General features: G+C 44.8%; 2 protein-coding genes across 4 annotated transcripts in view; both read left to right on the top strand.

Moving 5' to 3' along the window:
- Positions 1 to 9,676, top strand: part of LOC130174479 (helicase ARIP4-like) — a 75,763-nt gene extending 66,087 nt beyond the window's left edge. For all 3 annotated transcript variants that reach the window (XM_056384313.1, XM_056384316.1, XM_056384315.1), the window contains 13 exons: positions 131 to 269; positions 353 to 530; positions 1,079 to 1,297; positions 1,420 to 1,538; positions 1,655 to 1,776; positions 2,834 to 2,933; positions 3,037 to 3,242; positions 3,830 to 4,005; positions 4,230 to 4,426; positions 4,627 to 4,826; positions 5,038 to 5,127; positions 5,586 to 5,681; positions 5,792 to 9,676. In XM_056384313.1, the coding sequence (XP_056240288.1) occupies positions 131 to 269; positions 353 to 530; positions 1,079 to 1,297; positions 1,420 to 1,538; positions 1,655 to 1,776; positions 2,834 to 2,933; positions 3,037 to 3,242; positions 3,830 to 4,005; positions 4,230 to 4,426; positions 4,627 to 4,826; positions 5,038 to 5,127; positions 5,586 to 5,681; positions 5,792 to 6,858 (2,909 nt within the window). In that variant the 3' untranslated portion in view covers positions 6,859 to 9,676. The remainder of the gene's footprint in view (positions 1 to 130; positions 270 to 352; positions 531 to 1,078; positions 1,298 to 1,419; positions 1,539 to 1,654; positions 1,777 to 2,833; positions 2,934 to 3,036; positions 3,243 to 3,829; positions 4,006 to 4,229; positions 4,427 to 4,626; positions 4,827 to 5,037; positions 5,128 to 5,585; positions 5,682 to 5,791) is intronic.
- A 2,742-nt stretch (positions 9,677 to 12,418) lies between these two features.
- On the top strand, positions 12,419 to 22,402 carry tmem115 (transmembrane protein 115). The gene is made up of 3 exons (XM_056385315.1): positions 12,419 to 13,918; positions 15,639 to 16,003; positions 18,189 to 22,402. The coding sequence occupies exons 1-3, from the start codon at positions 13,427 to 13,429 to the stop codon at positions 18,496 to 18,498; spliced, it is 1,167 nt and encodes a 388-aa protein (XP_056241290.1). The 5' UTR covers positions 12,419 to 13,426; the 3' UTR covers positions 18,499 to 22,402.

The following is a 22,402-nucleotide window of genomic DNA, read 5'->3' as shown; positions in this document are numbered from 1 at the left end:
GTTCATATTTTCTCTCTGGATAAACGGGGATTTAACCTGGAACTAGTTTGAGTGGCGGAGGGATACGACCAGGAGGAGGTGGTTCTGCTTTACAATCACTAACTCCAGTTTGTCCCTGTGTGTCCTTCAGGTACGCGGCAGGAGTTCAGTAACATGTTCGAGCGTCCCATTCTGAACGGGCAGTGTGTGGACAGCACGCCGCAGGACGTCCAGCTGATGAGGTACCGGAGCCACGTCCTGCACAGTCTGCTGGAGGGCTTCGTTCAGAGGTGAGCCTTTACACAGCCACAGTCTCCGTCCAGGAAACACAACTTCACACACAGATATTTACTGGGACTCGTCTTCTCCGCAGACGAGGCCACGACGTCCTGAAGGACCAGCTGCCGTCGAAGGAGGAGCATGTGATCCTGGTCCGCCTGTCGCCGCTGCAGAGGGCGCTCTACACCGAGTTCATGAACCGCTTCAGAGAGGCGGGAAACACCGGCTGGCTCAGCCTCAACCCGCTGAAGGCGTTCTGTGTCTGCTGCAAGGTGAGGAGGAGGAGGGCGGCGGCGTGTGGAGCTCAGCCTGGATAATGAAGCACCACTCTTTCATATTTAATCTAGGTTTGGAGATAAAGGAAACATTTACACACAGAACAATAAATGACCAAGTAATAAATTAAAACAATAAAAATAAGACGATAATAACAGGAAGTGAAGAAACACTGAAGACTGAGTGATAGAGATAAAGATAAAATAATGAACACTAAAACAGAGGAGACGTATTAACATGAGTCGAACCAGAAATAAAAGGGAGGATATTAAAAATCTATAAAAAATTATATATAATATAATAATAAAGATATAATAATAAAGATAAAAGAGAGGAGATGTTTGGAAGGAGAGAGAGAATAATAATAAAATTGAAGTCGTTGTTTCTGCAGTTAGAAGATAAACTTCAGAATAAGAGTTTCCTCTTGTCGACGTCTCCGTCAACATTAAGATAAATTCCTCCGTATTTATTTCACCTGGCGAATCCATCGATTGTCACCACGACGACGTGTTTTTTACGTCGCCAACTTCCTGTCGTCCTTCAGATCTGGAACCACCCGGACATTCTGTACGAGGCCTTGCAGAAGGAAAACCTGGCGAGCGACCAGGACCTGGACCTGGATGACATGACCTCCACGGGACCCGCCCGATGTCTGACCGCACCCAATCAGAAGTCCAAGCCCCTGGAGAACCCCACCCCCATCGGTGGACTGAGTCTCAACCAGCTGCAGGAGAAAGCCAATCAGGTCATCACGTACGAATGGGTACGTCGAGCTGTGGCGTTCACTTCCTGTAACATAAAGAAAACAACTGAGACTTCAAAATAAAGTTCAGAGCTACGAATTTAAAGGTGATGTTTAACGTCTCTCTCCTCTCACACGCTCAGGCGAAGGACATCATGTGCGACTACAAACCCGGCATCCTGGAGAACTCTGCGAAGATGGTGATGCTGTTCCACCTGATAGAGGAGAGCGTGAGGAAGGGAGACAAGCTGCTCGTCTTCAGGTAAAACATCGAACACGAGACTGAAGAAGAAGACTCAAGCACCTTTATTTCATGATTGACAAACCTGGGTGAATCCTTCAGGCCTGCGCTCTGAGCTCTGCTTCTTCCTCCTGCAGTCAGAGTTTGTCCACGCTGACGGTGATCGAGGAGTTCTTGGCCAAGAGGGCGGTGCCCCCCTCCCCCAACACGTCCAGAGACAGACCCAATCAGAACTGGGTCCGCAACCTCAACTACTACAGTACGTGGGCGTTCACTGTGATTAAAGGAAGCAGTCAATATGCTGAATATTTAAAACACTGACACATGGTGAAAAACAATCTGAATATGTTGTTTATTAGGGAAGTTTGTTTCTACAGCGTCATTCAGACACGATTCAAAGAGGCATGGAGATTAACAAACCAACATTAAGATGACATTAAATTATAATAGGAATAAATAAAGATATTTAAAGTTTATATAAACCAGGTGAGAAACTCAGGACACCACTTTAAGAGAAGTGTTGCAGTGATGAAAGACGTTCAAATGCAGCAGATTAAAAGATGTTGTGTACGTGATTTATTGATAAGCTGCAGTGAACAGTGATGTTTCAGTCCCTGATCTAACTGATCTCAGGTGTTCAGGAAGCTGCTTCCACAGGTGAGGAGCAGAGAAACTAACAGCTGCTTCACCTGCTCCTGATTCTGGGAACACTGAGTGAAGCTGACCCAGATCACCTGAGGGGTCCGGATGTGTTCAGACCAGAGACCTTTAGGTCTTTACAGACCAGGAGGAGGATTTTAAAATCCGTCCTCTGACTCACAGGAAGTCAGAGTCAGTGAGTTTTAGCTGATTAAAACACCTTTTATAAATCTGGTAGTTTATGTTGAGTGTATTTCTGACTGCTGCTGGTGCTGCGTCTCTCATTGACTTACAATGAGTGCTGCCACCTGCTGGTCTGTCTCCATAACATCAAGAAGAGTCGGTGTGTGTGTGTGTGTGTTTCAGGGACATAAAGAATTCTCTTGATTAATAAATTCCGTGTAAATTATTGAATCTTATTTTTTCACAAACATAAAATCTTGATGTGGAAGGTGTTTCCTCTGCACACGCCTGTTTTTATTTCAGCTGTAGATTCCATGTAGCAGCAGGTGGAGAATCAGAGTCGCACAGTGTAGTGAAGCCGCGGGGTGTTTTAAGATGACGAGACACTCTGCTTGATGTTGCTAATGAATGACGAAGGACTGAACTGGTGTTGAAGTGACTTTGTGCTGCTGCTGCTTGTTTTGAATCTGTGTTGTTGGTGTGATGTGTTCAAGGACTGGATGGAAGCACCACGGCCTCAGAGAGAGAGAGACTGATCAACCAATTCAACGATCCATCCAACACCTCCGCCTGGGTCTTCCTGCTGTCGACCAGGTGACACTTCCACTCTCAGCAAAGATATTAATGAATTTAAAATATTAAAACATGCGGCCGCTTGGAGCCAGCTGTTTGATCGCCGCCCTCTCTCGTCCTTCAGGGCCGGTTGTCTGGGCGTGAACCTGATCGGGGCGAACCGCGTGGTGGTGTTCGACGCCTCCTGGAACCCGTGTCACGACGCCCAGGCCGTGTGCCGCGTCTACCGCTACGGTCAGAGGAAGCCGTGTCACATCTACCGACTGGTGTGTGACTTCACGCTGGAGAAGAAGATCTACGACCGGCAGATTTCCAAACAGGGGATGTCAGGTGAGCTGTGAGCGCATGACGAGGCTCAGCAACTAAAAACTGTTCCATAGTTGAACATCCTCAAATGCCTTCTCCTAATTCTGTCATTTTTACTGAATATAAACCTGATACACATGAGATGCATTTAGATCTCTGTTTTCTATATTTTTAATTGACCTTTTAATAGTAATAATAATAACATTAATTATAAACTTTATTTGCACCTTTCTTACGAGGAATGATGCACAAAGTTCAACAAAGAAATGACTTGAAATAAACTAAAAACAATATTAGTATATAATAAATAAAATCATGTTAAAAACTTTAATTTTCAAATGAAAAAACAATAAAAACATAGATGTCACACACACGCACACACACAGACGGGCACGCACACACACACACGCACAGACACACGCACACACAAAGACGCACACACGCACACACACACACACACACACTAATCAGCTGTGTGTTTAAACCACTTCTTGTCTGACAGAGTAAACTGTCTCAAGTGCTGTTGCTGCCGTCTCACTTCCTTTCTCTCTCTCTCTCTCTCTCTCTCTCTCTCTCTCTCTCTCTCTCTTCTCTCTCTCTCTCTCCGTCAGACCGGGTGGTGGACGACCTGAACCCTGTGCTGACCTTCACCCGGAGGGAGGTGGAGTCTCTTCTTCACTTCGTGGAGGAGGAGCCGGACCCCTCCCAGGTCCAGCTGCAGCCCCAGGACGGCACGGAGAGCGTCCTCAGGAAGGCGCTGCACCTCTACCCTCACCTGATCACCAAGGTAACGCTGAAGTAACCGCCACTGGTTTTTATTTCATTCACACGTTGTTTCATCTTCTGTCTTTCTATTGTCTTTTTTTATTGTCCTTCTATTCGCCCTCGTTTTTATTATGTTTTGTATTTGAAGTGTTTTATAAATAAAGTTTATTATTATTATTATGAGTAAAAACTGAAGTTGACTTTATGAAGCAAAGTTAAATCATGTCACGTCTCTCTCTCCTCCAGCAACCGTTCCCCCACGAGTCGCTGCTGATGGACCGCAGGGAGCTGAAGCTGAGCAGCGCCGAGAAGTCGGCCGCTAAGAAAGGTTACGAGGAGGAGAAGAGGGCGTCGGTGCCGTACACCCGCCCCTCCTACGCCCACTACTACCCTGCCAGTGACCAGAGCCTCACCAACATCCCCGCCTTCAGCCAGAGGAACTGGTCAGTGACTCACAGCATTTCACCTGATGGAAAATAAACGTTTAGTTCATGTTTCCTTTTCTATTTCAAATCAAGTAACAGATGAAAGTGACGTAAAAGAGAACACAGTAAAGATTCAGATTATAATTCAGTCTAAAGTTTAACACTAAACTGATGATCAAGTCTATGTGACATGTAAAAACAAACTCTAAACTCCTCAGGCGTCCCCCCCCCCGTGCTGAGGAGAAGCCGGTGGCCAGCGTCCGGACGGCCCAGTCAACCCCGGTTCCCGTGATGCCCCGCCAGACGTCTGCAGGCTCTGCCCCCGGCAACAATTCATCCGGATCCAGCCTCGGAGGATTCCCGGTCAACTGTCTGCAAAAGGCCGGAGTGTTTGTGCAGAAGATCGTCACGACGACTGGTAGGAAAACAATTAATTCCTAATTAACCTCCATTTTATTCTCATCGAATCTTTTAATCTTTGCACTTAAATTAGATATTATCTGTTTTATTATTGTGCTTTTTACTTCTGTTTTCATGCCACCACCCCGTCCCTCCTTCAGCATCTTCTTCTATGGTGGTTTTAATTAAAGAAAAGTCAAAGTTTTCATTTGTCAAATTGTGTGCTTTAGACATCGTGATTCCAGGCACCAACAGTTCGACAGATGTGCAGGCGAGGATCACAGCTGGAGAGAGCATCCACGTCATCAGGGGCACCAAAGGTAACGAGTCACTGCACACCATGATGATCGGCCACTTTCATCTTTTTCTTTAATAGTCTAGAAAACACCGACGAAAAACACCAAAGACAATCGAGAAAAATAAAAATAAATAAAACATAACAATAAAAAACTTTATTTGTAAAGCACCTTTCATACAGGAAATGCAGCACAAAGTTCTTTACAACAAAACAAACGGACCTGCACCGAGTTCTTCACATGAAAAGAAAAAACATAAAACATGTTTAAAACAACAAAACCAGAATAAAAATGTTATGAATTTACCCACAATCCTCAGTTCATTGTTGAAGCATCTACACGACCTTTGTGTTCGGGACTCGTCAGAAAAAACTATGAACCAGTTTGTGAAAGAATAAAATAAAGTCATTAAATGATTCAGGTCAGAAAGAAAAGACTGAAGTTTCCGTGTGAACTGATTATTTTTCCCGCCGCTGTTGCAGGGACTTACATCAGAACATCTGACGGTCGGATCTTTGCCATCAGAGCAGCTAATAAGGCCAAGACGGCAGAGGAGAGCTCGACGGCGCCGCCCAAAGGTGGGAGGAGTCAACGCCAGGACTAAACTCTTCTTCTGTTTTCATACAAACTGAAGAGAAAATATCACTGACACGTTATTCTTTCTTAATCCTTTGTTCCTTCCTCTCAGACTCGCAGGCTCCGCCTCTGGAGGCTTTAACCAATGGCAGTGACACTTGTCCGTCACCTGACAAGAAGCAGAGCGTGCCCCGCCCTCTTTCACCCGACAGCCCAGAGATCATCAACGAGCTGCAGCGCTACACGGCAGCAACAGGAGCCGGTGCCGCCACAACTCAACCTGCGGCGGCGGCGAGCACCGTGAACAACCTGCCTTCCACCAAACTCCTTCAGACCAACGGCGCCGGCAGCGGGAGCGGTTGGAGCCACCATGACGCCTCTGTGACGGTCCAGCCCAGCTCTGACCCCACGGCCCCCCAGGACCTGAGAACCGGCTCCAAGCGCAGAGCCCCCAGCCCGGCGGCGGAGGAGCGTCCCATCAAGCAGCTGTCTGCGGGCAAACACTCCTCGGCTCCTCTGGCCCCCCCAGGCTTCCCCTTCCCCGGGGGCTACGGCCTCCCCCCGCTGGGCCTCAACCCCACCATGCTGAGCGGGTCACTTGGGCACCCGCTGTTTGCGGGGGCGGGTTCGCCTTACTTCCAGCCCCCCCGTGCTCAGCTGGGGGACCCCGGGTACATGTATGCAGACCTGTTTGGCCTGGGCGGAGCCGGCGCTGTCCCCGCCTCCTCTTCAGGCACCTCATCAACGACGACCACCGCTACTGCCGTCTCATCTTCCTCTCCATCCTCCTCTTCCTCATCAGTCAAAGCCGCCAGTCTGGTTCCTGGCGCCCTGCCGCCCTTCATGCTGAGCCCGAGCATGGCGGGCATGGCCGGGATGCTCCCCCCAGGCTTCCCCCTCTCCTACAGTCAGTCTCTGGCGAGCCTCTACACGGGGTCCATGCTGCCGGGGGGGCTGCCAGGACCGGCTGCCACTCCCGGTCCGGCCGGAGCCAGCTTCCTGTCCCAGTATCCTCCCACCGCCGCCTCCAGCTCCTCCTCGTCCTCCCCTTCCTCCTTCTCCCCGTCGGCGCGCTCTGACGGCCACCGCGGCCCGGTTCTGATGAACGGCGGGAACGTGAGCGGCGCCAGCAGCTCGGACGACGACGACGACGATGTCATCGAGGTGAGGGGACACTGACAGGCGAATCACGAAGCTGCTTGATTCAATTTAACGATCGTCACAGTAGGACGGCGTCCTGTCTGTCAGGAGTCACACGACCCGAGGCGTCGCCAGGGAAACCGAATACAGACATTAAACGTGATGACGACTGAGCCCCCGAAGCGTCTCGTCCGTTCTGCCGTGGAGAAACAGTGTGAACACAGAGCGACACCTGAAGAAGAAACATCAGGAAGTAAAAAGCAGCAGAGAGACGAGGAGGAGAGTCGAGGACTTTGGGCTTCCATGTTTGTTTTTGTTCAATACTGGCATTGATACTAATCACTGGACTGAGTCCTGCTGATCGTGGGCCTGCAGTGACCTCACACGGCCACTAGTTGTACTGTTGACTTTAGAGATTCTAGTTCTGCAGCTTTGCTAATTGTCCAGACTCCTTTGCTTTATTCAGCTAATTAACTGACGACGTCAGAACGGAAAAAAAACAAAAAAAAAGGTTTGATAGTGAAGTTAGCAGGTAGAAACGTTTGTTAAATATCAGTAACTGAAATGGTTTTCTTTGTCACTTGTCAAATATTGCTACTGAATATTTCTTCAAATGGTTAAAGGTTCAAAGTTCAAACGGACGTTTTAGAAAAAGCATTTTGATTGGAGTTAATGATTCACTGCCAGGACAGGGGTAATGTAGAAATAAAACAAAAAGAAAGGGTCTTCTGGGGATCTTGAATTATTGAAGAAGCATTTGAGGCTTTTTGAGGACGAGGTGAAAACCTTTACGCTCTAATGAAAGAATGTATGCTCAATCAAATGCCTTTAAACCAGGCCTTTCTCAAAAGAATCCTCTTTAGGCGTCAGACGTGGGAAGATCTGATTTTTCTTTTCTTTCTTTGTGTGTGTGTATTTTCTATTTATGTAATCTCTTTTACTTTTTAAAGAAAAAACGATTGCCTAAAAACAACCAGGTGAAAATGAGAAAAAACAAACTGTGTTCCAGTGAGGTGTCGTCCTCGTAGCGGAGAAACTACCAACAGAAAATGCCTTTTTGCCTCCATCTTTCTGAATGTTAGCTGTGAGAGAGGAGAGGTGAAGAGAGACGGACTCTCTGAATCTCACCCACAGTCTTACTGTAGCCTAGAGACAAACGATGCAAAACACTCACTCAAGCCTATATATGTATTCGTACAAACCCCGGAGGAATTGAGCTCGCAACCCCCGAGTTTTGGTTTCGCTTGTGTGGTTCTTTCTGTCCGTGTCTGTGCGTCGTGTCGTTCAGGGTTCAAAAGGAATCGTTTAAAGAAAATCAGTAAATAGAAACTTGTTACTCGGTTCGTTCTGACACAGACTCCACCTCTGTTCTTCTTTCTCGGTCTCATCATATTTTGTGAACAGAGGTCGTGTTGTGAAACCAAACTGATTCTCTTTCCTTTATTTTCTTTTTCTTTTGGAGAGACGGTGTAGCTTTGCCAAAACGAGAAATCACACGAGCACATCAACAAACCTCCGCAGGAGAGGGTCGTGTCTTAAAGAGACCAAATAACGAAATTAAAATCCGCCTCAGCACGAGACGCACATATCCACCTCTCTGTCTGAGCTGCAGGTGGCGCTGTTCACCGCACTGCACTGTAAAAGAGACGTACATCTGTAGACGACGAGCTTCATCATGTGACCAAGTTCCCTTCAGATAAACCACAACCCATCGTTCTGCTGTAGCGATCGATCACAAACCGATCGACGCGATCGGCTCTGTCCTCCTGTAGAAAATCTTCTCCTCCAAAAATAAAAAATGGCCGCAGCTTTAAGAAGCAGCAGCTCTGTGGACGAAGCGTTTCCTGTTCTCTCTCTCTTCCATGTTTTCGTTGGTTTACTCATGTTTCATTTTCGTTCTCCTCTTTTTACAATGTTTGAATTTACCAAATTAATTTATTTATGACGGTGCATATTTATTCATTTTTATTTTTGTACTGTTTTTTTTTTTTGATCTCCTTTTTTGTTGCTTTTCTTTATCTTGTTTGTAAAATTTTGATGCTCATTTTATTATTGTTGTTACTGCAGATGGAAAACGCTTGGGTCTTTAGTGTTTAGCGTTTTGTTTTAAAGAAGTGACGATCTGCCAGTCTGACCCAGTACATGTGAACCTGTGCAGAACTTACATGTGGACCAACCAGTCGCTCGTTACTGTCACATTAATATCCAGGAGAGAACTTTAAGAAGGATGGAGTAAATACCACATCCTGTTTACGATAACTCTGATCAGCTGTTGATCACGAGGAAAAGAAAAGAAGGACATCAGGAACTTTTTGATTTTCAGCTTCATCAGAACCTCCTGCATGTTCTCAGTATTTTATTAGAATAAAATGAGCCATTTGTGAGCATGTAAGTGAAGATCATTCACAGGTAATGAGTCAGAACCTGAGGCGGTCCAACCACTCGTTAGCAGAAAAGAAAGAATTATATCAAGTGCTTTTCTTTTCTTTCCTTTTTATTTTTATTTTTTTGTCGTTCATTATCATATCATCAGAAATGTCCATCTGTGTCGTGACGGCAGACAAGCGAGTTCCCTCGGTGTCGAACTGTCTGGTTGTCAGCTCTTTTATTTCACAGCTTTCTACTTGAATTTACATATTTATTTATACGAATCGATCCGGTCGGACGAGCCGAGCCGACTGAATTCCATTTTAGCCGAGGAGAAGATTAAAGCTGCTGTCTTTGAGGATCGGCTCCAGTCAAAGCCTGTTGTGTAGTGTATCGATGGATAATGTGTATGACCTTGGATTACTTTTAGATCCTTTTTTTTTTGCTTTTTTTGGAAGTTTGTAAATAAAAAGAAACGTTTTAAATAAAACTTTTCCTAATTTCTTTATATTAACAGCAGACTCACACACACAAACGCACACAGACAACTGAGCCTGAACCACAACAACCACGTCATCTCAAAACTCACCTACGATCAGAGCAGCACGGTGACTGAAGCAGACGCCTGACGCTCCTGTTTCTCTCTGTTCTCCGGATAAATAATCTAACACTCACAGATCAGTCAGAATCTGAGATCAACTCTGGACAGAGCTGAAACTTCAGATCTTTATTCTGTTCATTTATTTATAAGAACAACAATGAGAACATGATATTTGGTGGTTTTAATGTTTTACATGTTGAAGAAGAGATGAACGTGGACACTAAAGGAATCAAACGCTTGTAATTAATGCTCTTACAGCAGGGAAGGAAAAAAACAAACATGGCACTTTTTAAAGACAAGACGTACAGCTGAAACTTTTTACAGAGAACTTTCTCTTTTTTTAAATTAATACACTCTTTAAAGCAGAAATCAGGCCAGAAGCTAAAACTAGTTGAGCTGAATTAATTTTCTTCTATTTATTTATCGGTAGATTAAAGAATCATCATCATCCTGTCCATGTCAGATCAATGGGATATAGCATGGAGGGTGGAGTCTGGGTTCAGTATCTTCAGTATCCTCAGTAAGTGGTCTGAGTGAGCAGGACACCTCGGTAGATTAACTGACCTTTACAGAACTTGTAACTGTCAAATTAAAAGCTCTGAGATCCAAATAGATCAGATACCAACAGGTGTTGGTGGTGGTGTCGTATACGGTTCACTCCACCCAGGACATCATGGATGCACTGACCTCTGTTTCCACTGAGAGGCGTAAAATGTTTGAATGATAATAAGGATTATCTAGTTTCATTGATTCATGTCCTGAACACAGAGATTTGGCTGCAAAGACAGCTGACTCATTAGAGCTCATTAGCTCCATTACTACTGTCATTTACCAGCCACAACGATTGACGTCCACTATTAGACTTCAGAGCGCAGCTGTTCCTCCAAATCAAATTAATCAGCCAGAGACACAGAGGAATAACTCGGTGTTTGACTGGTAAGAACTCAGAACTCTGAACAGAGCAGCAGCAGCTTTGTACGATCATTTTGAGAGTTCGTTTATGCACAAGTTAAGTGCAAAGGTGTCATCAGTGCACTTCAGGTCAAAAGATTTAAAACACCGCAGTGTTTCCAGCTGATATTTCAATGAACATAATTCAATGTCTCAGTGTTTCTCCGATTAAAACATAGAACAAATAAAAAACTAAAGTTAATCTGTTTTTTTGTCTCATCCAGCAGCTGAACAGACGAACTAAACTTTTGTTTTTTTACTTCGGGAAGTTTACATCTTACCTTTGCATCATGAGTTTGTTCTGAGACTTCTGACCTGTAGTTTATGGCAAACTGCACACACACGAAGCACAATGGGAATGAATATTATCACATTTGTCTCTTTTTAAATCTTCATATTCAGTGACGTGTGTGATCTTTATCTCTCTGTAGTGAAGGCTGCTGTTCAGTCTGTGTCCCTGTTACAGCCTGATTCTGTGTGATTTGTCTTCTTGTGAGTTCTGATTGTTCAGAATGAACTGAATGCATCTGTGTTATTTCTGTGTTTTATTCACTGTATTGTTATCAGAGTATAATTGTGCTGTGGAAACACAAAAGGCACAGCTTGTTTACAGATTAAATGTGCTAATTACACATTTTAAACTGATCAATTATATTCCTATGGTAAATATAACTAGAAACTGCTGCTTCTGTACAAGCTGAAGCTAAACTGTGTTGCTGTTTGAATCTGTGTGAAGAAGCAGTTGAAGTAGAATGATGAGATGGAAAAAAGTGAGCGAGATGAAAAATGCAAACTGTTGTATAAGCAGTGAAAAAGGTTTAAAGGTGTGTCGTGTTGTATAGAGGAGTTGAAGTACTGTGATGTGTGAAAAATAAAAGCACTCATGCAGAATGGCTCCTTTCAGAATGTTATAGCCCGTTATTGGCTGGTCATGTGTTGTGTGTGTGTGTGTGTGTGTGTGTGTGTGTGTGTAAGCAGCCTGTGCAATATCAAACAAGGTTGATCATATGTATGAAACTTGGCGTGGAATGCCATCTAAATCAATATCAAATAAATGAATAAATACGGCCATGAAATAAATCCTGAAACAACTAAATTAGGTAATAAATGTAGAAAATATATAAATAAATGTAAAAATAAATAAATAAGTGAGTCAATAAATAAATTAATAGCTATATAAATGAATAAATAAATGAATACATAAATCAATAAATAGTTTTTTATTTTAAAAATGTCATTTTTATTTATTTCGGGAGACTTCAATCTTAAAATTAATTTATTTCCCAGCTCTTTTTATTTAATTTATTTATACTCAAACGAGGGGGCGTGGTTACTTCACAGATTCAGACCAAAACAACAGCCCCAGAACAGCACTGAATCAGTTATTCAGCTTATCATTTATTTTTTTGTATTTATTCATTTGTTTATTTGTTGACTCACTTATATATTTATATTTACATTTTTTTATATATTTCTACATATATTACCTAATTTATTTCAGGATTTATTTTATGGCTGTATTTATTCATTAATTTATTTATTTAATTGACCTGACTAAACTTATTTTTTGTTGCCAGCGTGGAGGACTGGGGGTGAATCAGACGTCCATTGCTGAGAACTCTATTTCCCAGCATGCTCTGGTGCTCGAAAGTTACGTGACTTGACGTTTTTTCCCTGATTGTTGATGACGGTGGCAGACAGCGCAGGGCAGTATCTGAGTGCTGTAACTGGGAGGAGGAGTGCCTGCTAACATAAAATACATTTCTCCGCCGACCGGCTCTGAAAACACAGAGGAACTATTAAACCGTCGAATGACGCGGAGGGACTTTAGAAAACCTGTGAGTTGTTCTCGAGTCGACGCGGGTCCAGAAACGTGTCCAACATTGTTTTGGAGGCCTGTTGCTAACTACGGGAAATCCTCGGGCTAGCCCGGTAGTCACCGGGCCGAGAGAGGACCGGGACTGGAGCTCCGTGGGCCGGTGTGATCGATCGGGTTGTACCGCAGCTAACTGCTCCGTGTTACCGTCAAACGAAGACGTAACCTCTCCCGCTCCTCGGCGGCGGGTGTAAATCAACGTAACTCAAGACGGTGTCAGTTTGACAGCTAGCTAACATTAGCTGTCCTGTGTTTACAAGCTAGTGCAGCCGAGCTCCTCTGAACAAGTAGGTACTCAGGTGTATTCCTTTCAGGATTTGCATATTTGTCCGCTGCCGCCCTCTGAGAGCCGGTGGCGGGTTGTTGTGAAGTCGTCCAGGCCGACTGAAGGTCGCCAGCTCGGCAGCAGGATCAGAAGGTCTCCTCTCTAAGGTTATCACGGCTCCAGGCTGCTTATCTGCTGCGGTGCAAAGTTTGTTACCCAGTAAGGATCAGACGCTCGCTCTGTCTCCTCAACTCTTTGACTGTTACAGAAACTTAGACATAGTTCACGTATTGATTTTTGATATAAAGACTGACAGAGCTGATCAGAAAGAACAGACCTGCACTGAGTTGATCACCTGAGGTATCTCCACCCAGCTGAGACAGTGTCCCGGATGAAGGCTCACAGAGAGGTGTGGATTCTGATGCTGACAGGACTCCCAGGTGTCACCTGTTCTGCTTGGCATTGTTAATCTCACACCAGCATCCAACATCTGCTGCATCTGCCATCTCGATCCCCTCTAGAAGGATCCTCTTCACAACAGACTACCATGAATCGTTACCTGCCGGTGGCACGGCAGCACTTCCTGGCTGCTCTGGCCAGCACCAGTGTGGTGGTGAAGAGTATAAGTGCTGTGGTGGTGCTCCTCTATCTGCTGTCATGGGCCGTCGACACTCCGTACGCCCTAGGGGTGACGCCGGGCTACCTCTTTCCACCCAACTTCTGGGTGTGGACACTGGTGACCCACGGGGTGGTGGAGCAGCATGTCTGGGGGGTGGTGGCCAATGTTGGGACAGTTATGGCGTGTGGGCGCCTGCTGGAGCCTCTGTGGGGCGCTCTGGAGCTCCTGATCTTTTTCGCAGTGGTTAATGTGTCCGCGGGCCTCCTGGCAGGGCTCTCCTACCTCCTCACCTACGTGGCCACCTTTGACCTGGACTTCCTGTTTGCTGTGCGGGTCCACGGAGCAGCCGGGTTCCTCGGAGGTGTCCTGGTGGCGCTGAAGCAGACCATGGGGGATACTACAGTCCTCAGAGTGCCACAGGTGAGGCTCACACAGATAACAGACTTCATCTCTGGCAGAGGTCATGCTCCTCTGTAAATAACACCAGAGCAATACACCAGTGAGGAGTTAAACTGAGAATGTACAAGATCGTCAGAATAAGGCCAGCTCACATCCACGATGCCCCCAGTTACATTTGGAAAATAAAATGAAATGCACTTTGTTTAGTTAGTTTAAATTTACTCAGATTTTCGGAATCGATACTGAAGATTTTCCAGTGTAAAGACAAAGTGCCGGTTTGCCTTGAGGTACACACGACCTGTTGCTCTGCGTCAATCAGTGAAGTATTTACTTTATTTTCCTTTATTTTACCAGGAAGTCCCATCAAGATAAAAGTCTCTTGCCCGGGATAGCAGCCATACAAACACACTGCAGATTAAAATACAGCATTAAACATAAAATACCACATATACGACATGACAGCAATTTGAGCTCATATTTATACATGTAAAGAAAAAGGTTAGATGCTGCACTGGGTCAAAAACAGTCACACTGGTAACGTTGAAGTTAAAAAATCAGCTGCTCTTCAAGGAAAGGGAAAGTAGTCGAGTGAAAATGAAGAAACAAAGACTCTCCAGTTTTCTTTGTGAAGGAAGTTCATGGAGTTGGTTTGGAGTCAAAAGGAAATCTGAGACACTCTGATTGTAAGTTTAAAATCCCTCATTCAGGAAAAAAATCAATGTGTTTTTAACAGTGAAGTAAAAACAGAAACAGTCACATTCAAGTCTGTAAACAGTACATTTTGTAATTTGCAAAGCTTCAGCATTGAAATGTCTCCTGCCTGAGAATGTCCACAAACATATTGTCTCTGTTGATTACTGCAAGAATTACAATATTACGAAACTCTCTGACCCTTCGAACCCACCACAAGCTCCTCTGAGCATCTGCACATGAAGCTAATTGACACAAACAAAGCAGCAGAGGCTATAAAAAGATATCAGAGTGCTTCCAGCTTCAAACTTCCACTGACTGAAATGTCACGAAGCGAAACTGTGGAAGTCAAGACGATCGGCCGCATCACCAAAGGTGTGTTTGGAGAAAAGAAGGAGAAGCATTGGATGAAAAACATCTCTGCTCTGGGGTTTGTGCGGCTCAGGAGGCGGTGCACAGACGGGGGGGGGGGGGGGGGGGGGGGGTAACTATGTACCAACTGATCATGCTGGTTTATTGAAGCCACATAAGCCAGTGTTTGACAGGCCTGTGAGTGTTTGTTCTCTGGTTAAACATGTGATTCTCCTTCAAATACTGACGACAGCTGATCTGTTCATTTACATTTGAAGATTAAATCTGATGCTCCTCTGCAGCGGTGTACACTCAGCATCCAGTTAACGCTTTATTGTTTTTGCTGTAACACACATTATGTCACATCTCTGAAGCTCCCAGGCTCCTCTGCTGGAGCTGCCATTACTTTGGCTTTTGCTGCTTTTTGTGTGTTTGTATAAAACTGGGTTACGTCTCTCAGTCTCTCTCGTCTCAGCTGAGCGGGTCAGGAAATGTTCATCAGAACGCCTGTACATGTTGATGTGACTCCCGCCCGCCACCCTGGCATGTAATCAGCTATTGTTTGGTGTTCCCATTCCTGAATCCAGCTGAGTTGAGTGAATTCTGGGAACTGGCAGCGGCGGTGGTCAGACCAGTAGCTGCCTCTTTGTCTGATCATTCTTGTTCACAAGAGCTACATTTTTCTCATTTCTCATCTCAGGTGAGGCTCAAAGCAGCGCCAGCTCTGGTCCTCCTCCTCCTGGCCTTACTGCGCCTGTCCGGGCTGCTCGAGAGCTCCGCCCCGCTGGCTGCGTACAGCTACGGCGCCCTGTCCGGCTGGGTCTACCTGCGCTTCTACCAGAGGCACAGCCGCGGCCGCGGGGACATGTCCGACCACTTTGCCTTTGCAAGTTTCTTCCCTGAGGCGCTGCAGCCGGCCGTGGGGCTGCTGGCGGGACTGGTCCACGCCGCCTTGGTGAAGATAAAGGTGTGCAGGAAGATGGTGAAGAGATACGACGTGGGGGCGCCGTCCTCCATCACAATCAGCCTGCCGGGGACAGACCCACAGGACGCCGAGAGGAGGAGGTGAGTCAGAGCGTTAAACATTTACACCTGCGTGCTCACATGCTCACACTGATCTGATACAGTCAGAGTCAGAATCTGGTTTATTGACGAGAAGGTTTTTAACGTTCAGGGAATTTTGGTTTATAACAACAAACATAAAGAAAAGAATAGAAACAAAACAAGAAAGTACTGCAGGGCAGGAAGCTTAAATATAAATTAACAATTTAATAAAATATTTACAGTAAAAAATGTGAAGAAATATTAAACAAAAGTATAAATATATACAATAAAATATGTTCAATGTGCAGAATGACATCTGTTCTTGTGGAGAGAGGTTTTGATCCTGATGGACGCAGCCTCCCGCCAGAGGGGAGTGACTCACACAAACGGTGTGAGTCACTCCCCTTGTGTCAGTTGTCCGTGTATTTAGTAACTATTCTGGAGCTTTCACTCGTATCACATGACTTTCATCAGCAGAATACTGTCAAATAATATATCAAACCATCGTCATTAAAAACCCTGTATTGGTTAGAATTTATGAAAGTATAAGAAGTACACACACACACACACACACACACACACACACATACATACACACACACACACACACACACACATACATACATACATACACACAGACACACATACATACACACAGACACACACATACACACAGACACACACACACACACACACACATACATACACACAGACACACATACATACACACAGACACACACACACACCCTTACAGTTAATAAGCAGCAGAGACACAGACACAGTGTTGTTGTATTTACTCAGGGAAGGTTTGCGGAGCCTCTCTCTCTCTCTCTCTCTCTCTCTCTCTCTCTCTCTCTCTCTCTCTCTCTCTCTCTCTCTCTCTCTGTCTCTCTGTCTCTGTCTCTCTCTGTCTCTGTCACAATTTGTTTATGAACAGTCTCTTGTAGTTTCATCAAGAAATCCATGAAACATTTTATAACTCACCCGAGTTATAAAATGCTCAGTAGATAGTAGGTCAGTAGTCCGAGTGCTGTGGGGGAGGGCGAGCAGTGACGTCTCCAACTAAAATATGTCCACATATTTCAGGATGTGCTGCATCCCTGGGAAGAATCACTTCTAAAATAAGCATTTTTCAAAATAGAGTGAGAGAGGAGAATTGAGCCACATGAGAGTAAATTGTATGATCGATTACGCTGAAGTAAAACTGAAAAATTTCTCCTGCTACATCAAAGAAAGACAGAGTCGATACTAAATGACTTCTTAAATGTTTTACTTAAAGTTTACAACTTCAGTTTTCTTCAGCAGGCCGATTTAAAGTCTTCTGAAAGTCTCCATCACAAAGCTCCCGCAGACCGTCCGGATCAAATGACCCCACCCCCACTATTTCCAAAAACCTGTGTCATCCAGCAGTTTAGAGCTAATGTCAGGCTAATGTTAAAGCTAATGTTAGCGCTAATGTTAGAGCTAATGTTAGAGCTAATGTGAGCCAATGTCAGGCTAATGTTGGAGCTAATATGAGCTAATGTCAAGCTAACGTTGGAGCTAATGTCAGGTTAACGTTAGAGCTAATGTGAGCTAATGTCAGGCTAACAGAGCTAATGTCAGGCTAAAGTTGGTGCTAATGTGAGCTAATGTCAGGCTAACGTTGGAGCTAATGTCAGGCTAACGTTGGAGCTAATGTCAGGCTAACGTTGGAGCTAATGTCAGGCTAACCTTAGAGCTAATGTCAGGCTAACAGAGCTAATGTCAGGCTAAAGTTGGTGCTAATGTGAGCTAATGTCAGGCTAACGTTGGAGCTAATGTCAGGCTAACGTTGGAGCTAATGTCAGGCTAACGTTGGAGCTAATGTCAGGCTAACGTTAGAGCTAATGTCAGGCTAAAGTTGGTGCTAATGTGAGCTAATGTCAGGCTAACGTTGGAGCTAATGTCAGGCTAACGTTGGAGCTAATGTCAGGCTAACGTTGGAGCTAATGTCAGGCTAACGTTAGAGCTAATGTCAGGCTAAAGTTGGTGCTAATGTGAGCTAATGTCAGGCTAACGTTGGAGCTAATGTCAGGCTAACGTTGGAGCTAATGTCAGGCAAACGTTAGAGCTAATGTCGTGCCCATCACCTGATGCCCTTGACCGAGACACTGAACCCCACAGCTGCTCAATCACAAATTGTGTCTGTCATTAATGATTAATTCTCTTTCCCTCCTCCTCCCAGACAACTGGCGCTCAAAGCTCTGAACGAGCGTCTAAAGCGCGTGGAGGACCAGTCGGCCTGGCCCAGCATGGACGACGAGGAAGATGAGGATGAGGACGAGGTCAGAACTGACACACAGCCACTCCTACCAGGTGGGCGAGACCCCTCCTCCTCCTCCGCGTTGAGACCAGCGGGGGGACCGGTCGGCGCCTCCCTCACCTCCACCTCCTCATCCTCGATGTCACAGAGCGGCGGAGCGACCTCCGCGAGCGGCGCCCAGCACCCGGAGTCCAGCATCATCAGCTTCGAGGACGCACCTTCTAGATCGTAACAAACAGAACGCACGTGTACAGATGCCCACGCTCCGTTCGGCATCACTGGCGAGTACTAGCGTTCAGCGTCTTCGGCTAGTATACTAATATATTCAGTGACAGTGATTAGTCATACACTCAGTATCACACACACCAACACACACATCTTTGACCAGTTCATACACACAACCGTGCGCTCACAAACACTCTGTCAATGTCATGGTGAAGCCCAGAGAGGCGGAGACTGTACAGTGCTTTCAGTTCAGACGTTTTGGTTGTTCATGCTCGGTGTAGTTGAGCAGATCAGACACTTAACTCCTCTTTCTTTCTGCAAACAGAGAACGTCAGTCAGAAATCCTGTCTTGTCTGGAGCTAATCCAACTCGCAGAGCTCTGTCCACCGCTTCATGTCTCTTTCTCTTGGTTTCTAAATAAATAACAACATGGGTGTACAATATTCTTTTTGTAAATCTTTCCCAGAGCAGCCATACTTGTTCTCTGATCGCCTGCTACAGGAAAGCGACACAGACTCACGCCGAAGTCTCGATTCTCGCCGAAAGGCCGACTCCCGGTGCACCGGTTTGATAAGTGCTAAGAAGGAAAATGGCTGCAAGTGACACAGGCGTTTGGTTCCAAACATGTGACAGAGGAAGAAGGAGAAGCATCAGCTGCTGGACCACAATAAAGAAGCTGCTGCAGGTCTGACCTGCTGATGAACTACGATACAAAACTTCAAGATTTGAAGAAGTGCCAGGTGAAAGAGTTTTTCCGGACCAGGACCATTTGCCGCCTGGTGCCTCTCTGGAACAGCAGGCAGAGAAATGGACTGTGTACCCGTGTTTTGTTTTTGTTTGTTTTTATTCCCAAGATTGTCGCTCAGTGAGAACAATTTGGTATTTTTATTTTTTCCGCTTGGTCTGTTCATCACTAAACAAAATCAAAAAAACAACCAAACTTTCTGTGCACTAACAAGACGATGTTCATGGAATGACACTCACACACAGATCTGTGGATGGTGATTATGATTCCTCTTGTTTTATAAATTTTAAGTTAATTTCAGGCCCGATCCTGGAGCGTCGACCTGCATCGTTTACACTTCCACCCTCTAGGATCTGAAGAATAGCTCTTCAGTAATCCGAGTGCATGATATACAGGGAGGTGGTCAGTGTCTGTCATGGTTTTATTCGTCATGTGGCTCCATTACAAACACAGAGGGGTGATGAAGTGCAGCAGGAGGGCAGAGAATAGCCTTGCTGGGTTAACACACACTGCAGGTATTTATAGGATTTAGCTTGTATCTGTGACGTGTCAGACACTGACTCATGAGGACAAACGCCTTCATAGACAGAGGATGCCTGCATTGATCAGCAGTCAGTCTGATGCATGTTTCCCAGTCACATCTTTGCACGTGCAAAACATCTGTCATTTCTAAAAGCATAAAGTCACACAGCTGAGCTGAATCATCTTCCTGGCAGGTTGATGGGCAGCTGAAGTGTTTAAACTCAAACGTTTCATAAATTCTATGCAGAGCAAAAGGTCAGTGATTCATTCATCGTGTACAACATCATCACTGCAGATGTCGCATCCTGTTATAGTAACAATTAAATCAGTGAATTCCCAATTTCCCACCTGTCCCTGTTGATTAGAGTCAGTTGCATCGATTGTTTCCGACGCTGCGATCACGGCGATGGAACATTTTCAAACATGTGATCACAAGCTTGAAAATGTCTTTTTTTAATTTAAATGAAAATTTCCAAGTGGTTAGAAAGTGAAGGGATGAACCTCTGCTGCTCGTATTTAACACCGTCCCTCCCCCTTTAAATGTCACTGACAGTTTTCCTGAGACAACAAGCTCAGTGAATTAGGCTGCAGATCGTCCCTGGTCTGACAGCTGTTGTGTCTTTACAGGAAGCCAGTGCCTTTAACTGACAACCTGAGACGACCCCCCCACCACCACCCACCCAATAAAAAGCCATTTAGAAATTGTATTCACATTTCTGGAGAATAGAGCAGTTAATATTAGACGGACTCGTCATCACCGTGGGGTTCTCTCTGAGGTTCTGTGGAAACCATCAGGCTCAGTGTCTGGAGTTGAATTTTACTAACGTAATATAATGAATGAAGAACCAAAGCATCGATACAGGAACCCTGAAGTGGCGTCCAGGCGTCTGTCATGTCTCCAGTTTAGTAAAATGTGCTGAGAAAACACTGACCTTCTAAACGTCACCACTCTGTTATTGAAACGTGCTCATGTTTTAATCCGGGAGCATGTCCCAGATCAAAACATCAAATACTGCAAATTCAGATTAGATATCTCATGTTTGAGTTTTGACTCATGAAATCCAAGCAATGAGAAGCAGGTGCCTTTCACCTGATGGAAACGTGTTATATAAGGGAAGTGATAAGCCATATTAGTGTGATGAAACTCTCTGGGTTCTATCCTGCGTTTCTCCTCGTTCCTTCTGCTCGTTTATTTCTCTGTGCTCTTACTTTGGCGAGCCGATGTTTACGTTGGATGAGCGGGGCCGTTCTTTAATTATAGATGAATGAATGATAGTATTTACACAGATGAATGGACACAGGGATGAGAGCTGGTTCAGATCCAGCGTCAGTGAGGAGAAGGCTGAGCTGAAACCTGCTTCCTGCCATCAAACATTTACTGAGAGTAAATACTGACGGTAGCAGAGAGATCCCAGTTTTATATTGTCTCAGACCTTTCACGTGATAGTTACCACGGAGATTATGTTTTTTTTAGCTAAGCTGCTGGCATCTTAAAATAAATATCAGGGGCCAGTTGCACAAAACACCTTAAGTCTTCTCCACTTAAGTAATTAAGCTTCCTAATCTTAGACTTAAAATTAAGGAGTCACTTAAAGTCAGTAAAATTGTCACACAAAAGACCTTAGCAACCAAAGTTCCCAGTAAGTATCAAAAGTTCAAATCAGTGGTCTCCATGGAAACAGAAGAAATTTACTGCTGTAAAATCTCTTTCATTGCTGTAAATTCCTTAACTTTTTTCCTTATCTAAGGAAACCTTTAAAGAGATATTGCGCAACAGCCTTAAGTAACTCCCTCACCTAAGGAGAAATTAAACCTTAAGTGTCGGACTTAAGTAGAAAACTTAAGGTGTTTTTCGTGCAACCGGCCCCTGCAATGCAGCAAAACCCATTCTGACATGGCCGCCTGTAGATGAACTGTGACGCTGTGTAACTTCATCTGTGAAAAAGCGAAGGAACGTTGTCGTTGGGAGTCTGATGTTTTAGATTGAGCCTTCAGCCAATCCTCCGCTCTCCATTCCTGTTCTCCTCTCCAGTCTTTCTTTTCCTTTTGTTCCGGCTCCAAACATCGTCACACAGTCGCATCCTGTCTGTATGAATAATGCCAGTGTACAGTCGGTGTAGTCCGAGGTGAGAGGCTACAGGTGAAGATAATGAAGGATGTCGGTGGTTGTTACGTTGTAGTGGCCAATGTACAAGCGGTAAAACGCTCTTATTGCAATTTGGTGACACATCTGGTTCATGTGTGTTTTTCCTGTTCACCAGTATCTCGTCATTACCACAGATTTACCACACACTTGTTTTTTAAGTTTTTTTAAAGTCTCATTGGTAAAACACTGACTGTGGGGTAACACCAGCGTCCATGCTTTGTAGATGAAAGCTGTTTTCCCGCCCTAAAATGAAGGACAGATTACAGATAGTTCTGCTCTGTTTTCACAATCAACAATGGTTTTTTCTTTTTAAAGAAATAGTTTTCACGAGTTTCATTTCCCTCATGTCCCTTCTTTTGCACCAACAGATCTTGTTCACACTAATGACAGTCTCTCTCTTTTTCTGTACTGTGGCTGTTCCACAGACTTTTCTGTTTTAGCTTTCAGATATATTTCTTTATCTCTATATGAAATAAAAGACGATTGTATGAAATTAAA

This window comes from Seriola aureovittata, chromosome 9 (genome assembly GCF_021018895.1).
Source record: "Seriola aureovittata isolate HTS-2021-v1 ecotype China chromosome 9, ASM2101889v1, whole genome shotgun sequence".
Lineage (NCBI taxonomy): Eukaryota > Metazoa > Chordata > Actinopteri > Carangiformes > Carangidae > Seriola > Seriola aureovittata.
The sequence above is the reverse complement of the archived record's forward strand: the minus strand, read 5'-3'. Positions and strand labels throughout refer to the sequence as shown.

What these genes read in the sequence shown, in the direction of transcription:
- tmem115 (XM_056385315.1), top strand. Translation starts at nt 13,427, where the DNA reads ATGAATCGTTACCTGCCGGTGGCACGGCAGCACTTCCTGGCTGCTCTG. An exon ending in CAGTCCTCAGAGTGCCACAG is followed by an intron (nt 13,919 to 15,638) that starts GTGAGGCTCACA and finishes TTCTCATCTCAG; the next exon opens with GTGAGGCTCAAAGCAGCGCC. An exon ending in CAGGACGCCGAGAGGAGGAG is followed by an intron (nt 16,004 to 18,188) that starts GTGAGTCAGAGC and finishes TCCTCCTCCCAG; the next exon opens with ACAACTGGCGCTCAAAGCTC.